Source organism: Aphelocoma coerulescens, chromosome 10 (assembly GCF_041296385.1).
Source record: "Aphelocoma coerulescens isolate FSJ_1873_10779 chromosome 10, UR_Acoe_1.0, whole genome shotgun sequence".
Lineage (NCBI taxonomy): Eukaryota > Metazoa > Chordata > Aves > Passeriformes > Corvidae > Aphelocoma > Aphelocoma coerulescens.
Window position 1 is genome coordinate 3,218,432 of NC_091024.1, and position 13,509 is coordinate 3,231,940.

Consider the following 13,509-nt stretch of genomic DNA (forward strand, 5'->3'; position numbering starts at 1 on the left):
TGCTGGGCTCTGCGGTCAGCAGAGCTGGAGCAGCTGGGTGATACAGTGCAGCCTCCTGCATCCCATAGGTGCTGCACTCCCTGGGCTGTGCAGGGCTCTCAGGCTCAGGCATTGGAAAGATATGGGTTAGGGGGTGAGCATGAGATGCTGGGGAAGAGAGGACTGGGAGGGAGAGCAGCAGCATCTGAAGGCCCATGCCCAGCCATTAAAGTTGGGTGGCAGAGATCTGCTCACCTTCTCTCTGCATCTGCTGTGGAAGCAGGTGCTGCTCCTGGGCAATCTGGGGAGAGCCTACCAAAAACAAAGTAGAGATGATAATGCTGAGAGAAACTTGAGAAACGTTGGACAGTTGGACAGCAAAGAAGGTAGTCAAAGTGGAAAGAAGGTACAGTGGAGAAGGGGATACATTTTTCTCCTGGAAATAGTGTGTCTGTCCTGCTGATCAGTGAGCAGTGCTGAGTGTGATGTGTAAACTACAGCTGAAAAAGCTGTTCTGACACCAGTTATGATGACGAAGCTTTTATGTACATGAAGTATCTGAGCTTTAGACGTGAATGTCTTTAGTGCTAGAGTTGAAAAAATTGCTGACTTAGACTGCCTTGAAGGCTCTGATTTCCAAGTGGTACAGACAACTGTCTGTGTTCTGCAATTGCAGTTACACAACAGCAGCAGCTGGACAGCCTGCCAGGACATCAGGGCGGCCCTGCTCTCAGCTGCTTCGGGGTTTTTCAGGACATCAGGAAAGTGGTGCAGAAAACAAACTCATTGTACTTCTGTACATTCCAGGAGCTGGGGATGAGCTGTCTCAGGACAAATTTTACTCTTGAGTCACCTGAAAATGCCCCGTTCCGAGTTACCTGATGCTCATACACAAACAAGCAGAGGTACCCTCGTGGGGTGTAATGCTGATACTCACTTGTGGCTAAGGCAGCATATGGTCCTTGTTTCCTCCTCTAGAATATCTTGGGATGGAGAGACATACTCTGTCACAGCTTGCACGTGTCAGTAGTTAGTGTTGTAGAGTCCATTCAGCTGTTTGCATGCTGGCACATTTTCCACAGTTCCTCCTCCTCCTTCTCCCCACTGCCTCCTTCACTGGCCTGGAGACCAGCAGGATTGCCTAACTTTTCAGAAGGCCAAAAGACACAATTGGAACATACAGCTGACTTGAGGGGAGAAGCAATTAAAACCACGTAGAGTAATCTTTTACCAAGACTGCTGCCTGTGCTCACAGGACTGCAGTCATGCTCGCTCTGCCTTCGTCGGACAAACATTTTTTCAAAGGATGCTGATATTTGTTGTTCATGCAGCTGTCAGTCCATCATTTCTTCTGCATAATTCTGCCTGCCAGTGCCTCAGGTACTGACATACTATCAGAACTGGATTTTGGCAACAAACTTTTGCTCTGGGCTTTCATATTGCATTTTTGTGTAACTGGACAGGACTGAACTGCCCCAGTGCTCATGCACAAACTCTTACAATGTGCAGTGGAAATTGGTCAAGTGTGAAATGGATGGATACTGCTGATACGTCAAGGGAAGTGGTTTTGCTTATGGAAATTTGGGGGGAGATAGCAGATATGGGGAATAGTGGGGGATATCTGGGGGACGCTGTGTTGCTCAGTCTTTTGTGAAAAACATGCAGGGTCCACTGTAATTTCTCTGTGAGAAGGATGAGGATGTGGCTGAATAGTGTATTTTCAATCCTTTTAAATTTTGACACTTATGTATTTGTCCTCTAGACACTTTGATCTTCCCCAGCACCCACTTGTCTGCAGATCAAGCTGATAACAGTCATTCCAAGCTCTTTCCTAGCATTCTTTCTTATTCTGCCGTCCTGAACGAAATTCAGCCTTATTCTCCATAAATAACCTTTCTCTTTCCCCCAGTTGTCTCCTAGAGCTAGTTCTCTTTTGACCTTTCCCTTACTGACTCTGTACTGACCTTGCACTTCCCCCACAGCCCTAATCTGCCAGTGTCTACACTCCTGGTCTTCCTCTGCTATTTTGCATGATTTCAATTTTTTTAAATAATAATAATAATTGGGCTCACCATTTCCTGAGCTGCACTTCAGCAATAAGCATGAACAAGGCCCTTTATCCACACACCTCATACAGTGTAGTGACAAATTACTACCACTGGCAATGATTTTGATGTTTTCACCTCTTGTCTCTGATTCCAGGCTCTGGGTAAATCTATACTTTCAACTGTATTTTTCTATTGGCAATAAAACCCAGTACCAGTGTTTTCCAAATTGTAGAGAAACAAGGCAATTCCAGTGCTAGTGTCTTGTTCAAAGAGCAATTTTTGTCTTTAGTTGAATTTTTATCAGTGTGACAACAACTTCAGTGATTTCTCAATGGTTTTTATTAAACTGCTAAGGGATTGTTCAGGCTCATCTCATCCAGTCAAGGCAGTGAGAGTTCTCATCTGAAAACCTTGCAAATGGAGACTTATTTTGTTTTCATGAAGTTAGGCTGTAGAAATAATGAGAAATAACCTACCAATGAACAGTCATGGAAAAACTTTAAAAAAGAGCAAAGTGGTCGTGCACATCGTATCTGATGTACATTTTCTTGTTTTGTCATGCTGTTATCAAACCTGTTATTCCCCCTGCCCCCAGTATTTGCCTTTCATTTGCATAAATTTTGTATTAGTTGAGTGGGAATTTGTTTGCCTTCAAAGTGGAAAGCAGAGATTTTTCCAACATTGACAATTGTTTTGAAATGACACCATGAACTGTACATTTCATCTCTATGTACCTGCACACCAGACCCATCTATTTTACAAAGTAGAAAGCTTAACTCTAGGTGTCAGCACTGCAAACTGAATGTGCAGCTCTGAAAACGAAGTTTTGCTGTCTCTGACTCCTCCAGTGCCACCAGAAATAAAGTGCAATAGCAGTTTTGCTGACAGATCCATTAGAGCAGAGGAAGGGAGCTTACATTTATGGTTAACAGCACAAGCAGGAATTGTAGCATTCTCTTCCTTCACAGTCTTTTTCTCGTTGCACTTAAGTGTGTTCTTATTAATGGGATCTAGTAAATAATGTTTAATGTAAAGGAAAGAGTGAGGATGAGATCCATGTCCAAACAGTGCCCACTGTTTCAAATGGGCATGTTAAGCCTTTCCCTTCATTTATTGTTAAATGCTTATATTAAGTGGGTGTCCAAAGTGATGAGAGGGTACAGGAAGCCGACTTCTTTTTCCAGTTCTAGCAGGCTGTATAGCTCAGCTAAATTAATGGGGTGGATGAAGTTTATGTGACTATTGCTTATACTCCAAACTGCACAGTAGCAGTGCATCGAGGAAGGAAAGACTTGATTTTCCAGCCTTTAATGCTAGCAATTATGAGAAGTAAATAAAAGCATTTCTGCATTGCAAGTACTGTGGTTATCCTGAAAAACCACATTTCTCAAAAGCACTGACTTTTGGCTTTGCATCTCTCAACTTTACAAGGTGCTCTCATCTGGATCAAGCGATGCTGTTACATATATGAATGAAGAGCTGCTTCTTGCCATTCTTGTCCATAGTCATCACTTACCTGCATGTTTTGCTTTCATTATGACCTGATGGCATTTGTCATGTAGTTAAGGCACTGTTTTAAAGTCTGGCTGTCCTGAATGCACAGACATGCTCCTGCTGAATTGGATTCTTCTGAAACACACTGATTCTGCCAGGGGAGCACATAAGAGTTCATGGTACAAAACTGGAGTAACTTAAACAGTTTCCTCCTGTAACACATCATTTTCCCCTCTTCAGATGCTGGAGCTTATTGATAAAAGTCATGTCTCTGATGCTCCTAAATCTAAAGTTTGGTTGGGCCTTCCCTGAACTGCTGTTCCTCAGCCAGTGAAAACAGGCAGGACCTTGGAGAAGCACCTCTGTGAGTCATTGAGAATAAAGGTAGCAGAAGATACAAATGACATAGAGAAAAAAGTGAAGGGCACGTGAAGATCCTGTCGGGTTGTGTGTGGTCTGTGGTAGAGTACGGTGTCATATGTCTGTTGTTGAACCTGGGCTGCACTTGAGCTGGTACTTCTGGAACACAAATTGTCTATGGTGGTAACTTGTCTTGCCCTGGGCATGGTGTTTAAAGGGCTTTAAATAAAGTATGTTCTCCCTTAAAGTACCTACAGACATCTAGGCTCCCACCACATCTATAGGATAAGGAAGCATAGTTACTTCCATATGAAATAGAAACAGAAAAGGTTTATTTTACATACATATTCCAGGAAAAGTCTGCCTGCAGTTGATTTCCCAAGCCCCGGGGCCTGGCTCCACCCATAGCACCATCTTCCCTTTTCACAGGCTTTGCTTTCAAAAATATTTTCAAAGAAATTGGCACGGGCACAGTCGAAAAGGAAAACGATGGGAAGCAACAACCGAGTCCGTTGTCCGGCTTCTGAAGAAGGGCACCCGGTGTCTCACGGGGCAGCCGCTTGCCGGCTCCCCGAGGCGGCGTGCCGGGGTTACCCCGAGCCCTGAGCGGGTGCGGGTGCGGGCGGCGGTGCGGGGCCGCGGGCTCGGGCGGGGCTGGCGCGGCATTGGCCGCGGCCGCTGCTCTGCATTGACGCCAGCGCGGGCCGGAGGTCAGCGCCGCCGGGCGCTGCATTGGCTCGGCCGGGAGCCGGGGCAGCGCGGGGGGAGCCGCGGGGCGGGGCGGGGCGGGCGGGGCGGCGGAGGGGCCGCGGCCGCCGCCGCCGCCGCTGAGGAACATCAATAATAACAAGGTGAGCGCGGCGCGAGGGACGGCGGCTGCGGGGAGCCGGGCATTTCCCTGCTGAGGGATGCAGACACCACGGCCCCGGGAACCAGAGCTCTCGCCGCTGCAGCCCTTGCCGCCGGGATGGGACGCTAGGATCGTTTTCCTTCTACTTCTCGCTCTTTTTAATTTTTCTTGCCCTTTTTTTTTTCCAATTTTTAATTTTTCCCATCTCGCCGTTTCGCATCACTTCTCTGCCCAAAAAATCAACCGCATCATGGAGGCCCTTTGATGCGTCCGCCCGCCGCGCCGGCTGCCCCCGCGGCTGAGGGAAGCCCTCCGGGCCGTGCCCGATTCCCCGAGGGGGCTCCCCGCGGCCCGGCCCGCCCCTGCCCCGCGGCGCTGAGCCGGGATGCCGCTGCGGCGGCCGGAGAGCCCCGCTGCCGCCTGACGGGGGGCTCTTCCTTCCTTCCGACGACGGGAACCTGAATGTCACCCCCGCGGCGGCCGCCCGCCCGCCCGCGACCGAGGCGGCGCGGGACGTGCCCAGCGCGGCGTGAGGAGCGCAGCCGGCTCCCCGGGGCGGCCGGGCGGGTGTCGGTCCTCGCTGTTCTTTGTTAATAAATCGTTGATTTTTTTTTTTTAATTTTTTTTTTTTTTTTTTTTTTTTTTTTTTTTTTTTTGGCCCCAAAGCGCACCCCCGGCACAGCGCAGCGCCGAGCGGGACCGCGAGGAGTGAGCGCTGCTCGGCGGGAGCGCGGACGCGGAGGTGGGGAGCGGCCCCCGGCCCGGTCCCGGGTTAATCGGTAACGCGGAGCGAGCCCGGGTGGAGAATGCGCCGTGCTCCGGGCTCAGGGGAGGAGATGGTGCTGTGCCCCCGGCCGCTCTGAGCGCCGAGCCGACGCCGGGGTGTGTGTGGTTTGGGGCTTGGGGTTTTTCTTGTTATTTTTGCCTCTGCGTTTTTTTCCCCTCTGTGTTTTTTGTTTTTTTTTTGTTGTTGTTTTTTTTTTTTTTCCGCTTTTCCCAGAAGGAAAGAAAACCTTACCAAGATTCTCAGATGGCTTAGACAAATTAATAATAATCTGTGAAAATACGAAGTCGACCGGTTCTTGATTTCCCCCCTTCCCTCCCCTCCAGCTCCCCAGCCCACTGCTGAGATTGAGATTAAAGGACCTGTTTCCTGGAGGACGAGGAGAACAGACACGTTTCTGGTGGTGTAGAAGGGACCGATGGCAATGCTTCAGAGTGTAGCGGAGACGCAGGAGAGAGATTCAACCTGTTAACAAAAAAATTAAGCAGGGGGAAAATATCAACGGGAAGGAAAGATATATATACATATATATATATATACGCGTATATATATACAATTTAGAAGTATTCCCCAGGTGGCCACAAAGCATGGGCTGTGTTCCAAGCACCAACCTCTCTGACAGCAGAGTGATCTGTCACAGTAGCAATGAGTCTGAGGAGTACAATTTCCCTCAGCAGACCAACACAACCATGTCTCAACAGCAGCAAGGCAACCCCGTCCCAGGATTATTCATTAAATGCTACAACACATCCACTTATGAGGCGAGGACTAATTCCTCTAAGAAAGACAAGAGGGAGAACAGCCAGAGCATGGAGGCAGAGGCCCAGACCGGCAGATCCAGTGTTAAGGTAAAAAGGGTGCTAAACATGAGCACTGTTTCTCTCAGAACAGGAGTTGGCTGTAGCGCTGGAGCCCAAGGAGTCTCCCTGCCGCTGTGGGGGAGCTTTTCCTGGCTTGGGCTATTACTTTCGTTTGTAAACTTATCAGGCTTGGCGACTTTGTAGAGGTACCCAAGCCTCTTTCTTCATTCCACAAAATGAGTTTCCCTAATTCTGGGGAGGAGAGTGATGTTAATTGTCCTCGTCCATCGTTCGAGCCGGGGGCGCGGGTCTTGCTCCTGAACCGGGGGGTCCGTCCGCCCGCGGTGGGGCTGCGCCGAGCAGGGGGGATGCTCTGAGCCCCGTCTTGGTGCTGGGTCGTCCCGCCTGGCTGTTCGTGCTTGTCCCCCCTGGAAGCAGGGGCAGATCGCGGTCTGAAGCGATCTGCGAGCTGGGCTGATCACTTTGCATACCTCTTCCATTCGGAGAGTTGAAGGGAGAGCGGCAGCGTGTTTTGCCCTGGGTACTGATTTACATTAACAACTTGTTGACCTTGTCTGTTGCTGCAAATAGGGTATTTTTTTGCGGTTTTTTTCCATGTGTTTGCGCCCATACTTTTGAGTAGAGGTACGACGCAAGACTATATGAAGTTGGCAGACACATACTGAAAAAAACCTGTGATTTGTGATTATTTTCTTGGAAGTGAGACAGTGTGTGGAGTGCTTGCTTGTCTGTTTGCTTTTTATCGATGGACTGTTTGTTTATGGGTTGTACTTTAGCTCCTAATGTTACAGGTTTGGATTGTGTCTTTGCTTTTTTTTTTTGGGAAACTATTTTTATTTTGTAAAGAAGTGTAGTTGCAAATGTAAGAAAAATCACATTGTAGCAGCCCTGGGGATATTATATAACATGGCTGATCTGTTCTGGTTGCTGTGATAAGAACTGAGATACACATGCTGTAAATATAAGATACAGGCTTGAGATGCAAGTGAGATCTAGCTGAATATCAAGTGTTTTGCAGACTAACAGAAACTCTAATGACTTGTTTTCTTAGGATTTTTACTTGCTTATTAAGACAACTTCTAGAGTATTGACCTGGAATAATTTACTTCAGTTATGTGGGTGATTTTCTTCGATTGTTTTCCTTCAGATTTAGTAATCTTTGTTCATAGTTTAATAAGTTTCATAGTTAAACAGCATCTAGAAAACTAGCAGGCACTTTGCGAGTAGTGAGCCGGGGGAGGAATTAATACTTAACACAGAACGTGAAGCTGAATCGTGGTGTACTAAACTAAATTTTTGTGTTAACAACACTGCACAGGAAATGAACTTTAAGGCCCTGTTCACACGCGATAGACGTGCTCACGGCATGTGTTACACAGCAACCACACTAAGGAAGCTTCAGTTGTCATCAGAGTCCTGACAGTTGTTTTGCTAGATGAATTTTTAATAGTGGGGATAGTCGCATGTTACAAAACCTAAATCAAAAATAGTATTTTAAAATTTTTGTTCTGTGAATTTTGTTTTCTGTGTGATTGTTTAAGGGGAAAAATCCCTCCAAACCTGTTTCCAGAAGCCTGTGTGGGAAGCAGTCTTAATTTTGTTAAATTTTGTCGTTCACCTTCAAGAACTTTGGACAAATTCTTGTTACTAGGTTTGGATAATTCAGCCAGACACTACAGGTTGCTATTGGTTCGTGTGCATGCTGTCATTGCATTGACAGTCACTCAGATTTTTATCACTCAGTCACACTTTCTGCCCCTGTCATCACTCTTCAGCACAGTTCTCTGAAAGATGGGTTTTGAGAAATGAAAATGGAGTTCTGTTTGTGATCAGTTGAATACAAAATCTGTTGGACACAGCACATTACATTATTTTCATGTGCAAAATCCTGTAATAGTCTTTAGAGCTGTCAGGCAGCACGGTATTTCATTCTCTGCTTTTATCATTAGTGTGTGTAGTACGATCAGATTTGCAGTTCTTAGAGTGCTAGATAACTGTGCTGCCTCAGATTGTGCCGGAGTGAGGGATCACTGGAGAGCAGCTCTCACAGCGCAGTGAAGTTTGGAAAGAAAGAAGGTGTGAGACAACTGAAAACAACGTGCAGGAGCCTGAAATTCCTGAAGGCAAAAAGAGCATTGGGCAGGACGTTGTGCTGTTTTGTAATTAAAAAGATTTTTGATTTGAGGAAGAGCTGTAAGAGTTAGGGTGCTACTAAGAACCATTGCTCTTTCTCAGAGTGTGTAGCACACCCTTTGCGGCCCCAGGGATTCCTTCACACAAACACAAAATGCTACAGACCTGGTGTGCTTTGGGCACTGGTGGTGTCTCCCAGAATTTGTGTGAATCACCAGTAACCTGCCTGAATGACATTTTCACTTTGTTTCAGGGCGCTGTAAATTGTTGTTGCTCTCAGATTAAAGCCAGCGCTGTGTTAGAGCTAAGAACAAAACTTGGCCTGTGTGTAAATTTCATGTTTTCACTTTGGCTGGCATTAGCGTTAAGTTTATTAAAACATGTATAATACATAATGCAATAATATTTATTGAATCATTTTGCTAGCTATAGTGCACATTTTTTAAGTCAGAAAATGTAATAAAAACAAAAAAAAAGCCCCATGTTGATTGTAAAATGGCATTATATCTATTGCTAATTGGCCGCTGACTTACTCTGGATTTGTGTTCGTGTCTTGTTATATCTTTTTCCTGGTCAAATAGCAGAGGATCATTTTCTGGATGTGTGGTGTGAGCATACCATGTTTTGTGATTTGCATCAATTTATGAGCTGTAGCTAAAAAGTTACCTGTTCTTTCCTAGTATGGGAAACCCTAAATTAATCCACCCAAATTTGCAGAATAATCCTGAAAGTGTGTGTGTGCAGAGGTAAATGCCATAATACCTATTTCTGTTGTGTATGAATGTGCTGACAGTCCGTGAGAAATGGAAGACCTTGTTTAGGTCATGGCACCTGTATCTACCTCCTTACTTGGTATTTTCATATGTGGTTTTTATTTGAAAATTATGAGCATCTCAGAATAAGTGCCACATTTAAACAGTGAACCAGCCACGAAAGCTGTTCCCTTAATTTTCAGTGTATTGACTCCACAGATTAAACCATTTATTAATGAAAGATAAGCAGTACTTGGATGCAGGGACTGGGGTTTGATTATCCTGTGCTACATAAAGAATATCAAATTACACTTACCCAGCACTGTTGCAAAGAAGAGTTGCCCTGATTTTTGTATTAACACTAAAAATCTCAAGAAAGTGGACTCAAAATTGTGGCAGTCTGTCTTTTTCATGTATATTAGTTATGATTTTCAGATATCTTTGTAACTGAACTTGTGGTAAAGGTACTTGGATTTGTAGAAACCTACTTAAACACCGTTAGAATAATAACTGTTAAATCTATAACATAAGTGGAGTAAATGCTGAAAGCCTTAAGGACTTCATGGGCATTTATTTAAAATTGGCTTGGATATTCATAATCATATGCTATCCCAACATCCTGTGTGTGTGTGGCTCTTCTCCAGTGCATTAATATACACTGTAGCACCTTGATTTTGCTCTGTCATTCTTTTACGTATGTAAGATTTCCTTCCTCTTTCCTTGTGTAACTCTCCCTGTTGGGTACATTTAATACAGAAATATGTGCATTTGGGTGCAAGGGGATCAGGGAGTAAATCCAAACTTCCTTTGTTTTAAATTAAAATTACTCCTAAGACAGAAGGACCAAATGTGAAATAGTCTTTCCTTTTATCAGCTGATGTGGGCCGCCAGATTAAATCCTTGCCCCTATTGCCAGTTAATTTTCTGCATTCAAACCCTGAAATTGCCTGTGAATATTGCAGTCCCTGCAAACCAGTGTTGCATAATTCTGCATAGGCTGTATGCTATATGGCACCTGCAGTGCTGAAGTGGATCTCATTTCAGCAGTTAACAGCACGTTATTTAGTCCATTAAGCTGTCTGTTCTTTTCCTCCCTGTCTGGTAATTCCTTTCCCTTGGAACACACGAGCACTCCCTCCCTTTGATACTCCCACACTTTCTGTCCATGCTTCCACTGAGGCCGTCCACCCTTGCTTGAATCCTCCCTGTTCCCACTGAAACTGTCCTCAATCATTTCCCCGACAAACCTCCCCATCACCATTTCCCTCCCACTTCCACTGACTGACGTCAGCTCTCCTGTACAGAGATCCTTGCTTCCACTGAGAGGATCCTTCCCACGCTGAGATACATGAACTTTTCTCAGTCTTCAGGACTCCAGACTTTCAGACTGATACTTTTTATGCTGTTGTTGTAAGGCATGAACACTTTCTCCAGGGAGTCTTATTTTTAAATTGTACAGAATGAAGTAGTGTAGTAATATGTGAACTGGGCTCATATTTAAGCCTAATTTTTATCTGTTTAAATTTCCTGTTGTTTGTTATGTAAATTGGAAAAAACCCAAACTGTAAATCACTCACTGTGTATAGATGGCTACACTCCTAAGCATAAGCTGCACTTTCAATTTTTAAAGCATTATTATTGGTACCTCTTCTTGTCATGCAAACCAGCTCATGCAAAATGTGTCACTGCATCTGAGGGCAATTCATTGTGTGACTGAGATGAGCAAGGTTAGACGCTGAATTTTTGGAGTATTTGCTGTTGGTACAAACTTCACTGAATCTCCTTTCAGCTGAAAATTCTTCTGCCCTTTCCACTGTTCTTCACTGTTGCTTTCTGAGCTTGCTTTGTGTCTCTTTCCTGGCCATTTTATGTAGTTAAGTACTAAGCTTTTCCTTTTCTGCCACCTGAATCTGTCGATAGAGGAAGTATTAAAACCAAGCCTTCATTTCTGCAGTTCTAGATGTTTTTCTTACTGTGTTGTACCTTTTGTATTCCTAATTATATGGCTCAGATTGAAGTGTAAGTACATGCACAGTGAGAAATTTTCTAGTTATAATCCAGGCAGAATAACGGGAGGTGATGTACTAATGAGTTTCTACCATTCCCAATATTACATGTGGTGTGAAATGCCAATGCAAGTTACCAGCTTTGCCTTGCTGTTTAAGGTGCCAGCAATTCAGATTTTACATCCAAAATGCTAAGTTTAAATATAAATTAAAGCTATGGAATGGTTACACCCGCTTGCAAATACTTCTCACTCAATCAGCTGTCGATTAGAGGATGCTTACAATCTGTGACAATGAAGAATGTCTTACTAAGAAAGTTGTTCATGGTTCATTTGAAACTAAGAAAAAATACTGTTTGGAAACTGCTTTGCTTTCCATTTTGCATGCTTTAATATTTGTTCCTCATGTTCAAGTAAATGTCCATGTCAAGAAAGGGAGAGGTATTTGAATGAGAATTATTTTTAACATCTATTGAAATTGTTATATCCAGCAGTCGCCACTACCAACAGTGATAAATTGCTGTTTTGTTTTAGTTATGATATGAACGTTTGTTCACCTCTCTTGGCTGTCACATTGAGAAAGGACTCCAGAATTGGGCTGCTTAAGCAGTAGTAACCATACACTGAAAATACTCCACTTTTTGAGCAGTTGGCATGTCAACTGACTTTCAAATGACTCCTCAAAGAAGAAACAAGTATTTCGAGATATGGACAGCTAAAGCTTCTATTAGCTCTCAGCAAAAAGTGAAAGAAACTTAAAGCAAATATGATAATGAGCAGACTGGTCTTAAGGTGAAATAATTTCAGTGCAAGATGTACGTAAGTTATCATTTTATTAGGGGGCCACAGAAGCACCTGCACACGTAGGAGAACATTTAGCATTGTGCTCTGTTTTGGTGGTGGGTATGGATATAATATGCCCACGCTGTAAACTGCCTTACCAGCCATGGATGGAATTAAAACATTGTTAGCAATGTTTCCAAGGTTGCACAGAGTGTGATTTTATGTCCCAAGCTCAGTTTTCCATGTGAATTTCAGTGTTTTCATATATCAGATCCATTCATCCAGTGGAGGTTCAGTTGGAAATTGCTTAATCCTTTGACATTCTACACAGTGCTATCCATTCATTGGGTAAATAATTAGGTATCATCATTTAGCTATAATTTAAATTGGCACAGGATGACAAGATACAAATGGAATTGCTTTAATGTGCATGACATACTAAATAGTTTTATTGCCTAGAGTCAGATGTTTAAGTTTTCAAAGGCATGAAGGAGTGATGTTAAAGTCCTGTGCTTTGCAAAAAGATTCCAGCATTCAGCCCCTTTGAGGTTCTTTCTTGACACCCTTTCTAGGGCCAAAATGTAATAAATGATGTTGTTACACATGCTGTGAAATTAAGTCGTGGAGTCTCTAATTTGTGCAGTCTTCCAGACCCTTCTCTTTTGCCATGGGTTGTACTGTTGGCCTCAAATCAAACTCCCAGGCTCTTTTCTTCTCTTTCTTGTAAAATCTGTAACTCTGTCACTCTACATAAAGTAAAAGGCTTAGCATTCTGCAAGCCAGCTCCCACATGTATGACTTTGTTCCAGGAGAAAGGAAGAGAGCTAGAACCTGCTTTTTGACATGGAAATGTGTTGACATAAATTAGGTTATATCTGTTTTGAAAGTGTTAGACAAGGTAATTTGAGATGGGTTTTGATAGTGTTTTAAATGTTCAAAGGTAGTCTGCAGATAGATGTAGAAGTGTTAAATGTCCTTGCATAGCAGAAGAACTTGGAATGAAAAAGGAATATTCAAGATTTAAAAGCAGTTTTGGGAATAAAATGTTGCTCATGAAAAAGACTGATTGCAGCATGAGGGACTCAAATTGGTATTCCCATCCTTGCTTGGAGTGGGAGGAAATGTGGCTTTTGGTCCTGCCACTTTGTTACATGATAGACAATTTTTGAGCACTAGATCCCAAGAAACTGGGATAACATATTTTTGTTGGTGTGAAGAAAATCACTTTGTTGGCCAGATGGGTCTTTCATTTCTGAGCGAACTAAATTGATACTAAATCAAGGATTTTTTAAAATCAGGATATACATGAATCTGTTTGTTAAATAATATTTTAACAGATTTAAGATGTGTCTGTTTCTTTGTTGGAAATGAGAACTCACTTTTTTTTTGGCAAGAGCAGAATTACTTTGCATGTTAATTTTAAAGTTGCATAGGAAACCAAACATTTTGTATGTCTTTTTCAAGAAAGATTTATTTTGCTTTGTAAATCAAACATTTTAT

At 43.6% G+C, this 13,509-nt stretch overlaps 1 protein-coding gene across 3 annotated transcripts in view; it reads left to right on the forward strand.

The window, feature by feature from the left end:
* The window catches only part of PDE8A (phosphodiesterase 8A), a 141,949-nt gene that overhangs the window by 19,256 nt on the left and 109,184 nt on the right, over positions 1 to 13,509 (forward strand). Inside the window, exon 1 of one of the 3 annotated variants that reach the window (XM_069025628.1) lies at positions 4,713 to 4,732. The exons of 1 other annotated variant lie outside the window; for it this stretch is intronic. Coding sequence is in view for 1 of the 2 variants with exons in the window: in XM_069025625.1 (XP_068881726.1) it covers positions 6,103 to 6,363 (261 nt within the window). In the remaining variant the exon portion in view is untranslated. Of the gene's footprint in view, positions 1 to 4,712; positions 4,733 to 5,976; positions 6,364 to 13,509 lie in introns of those variants that run through there. One more of the 3 variants, XM_069025625.1, reaches the window with a different exon arrangement.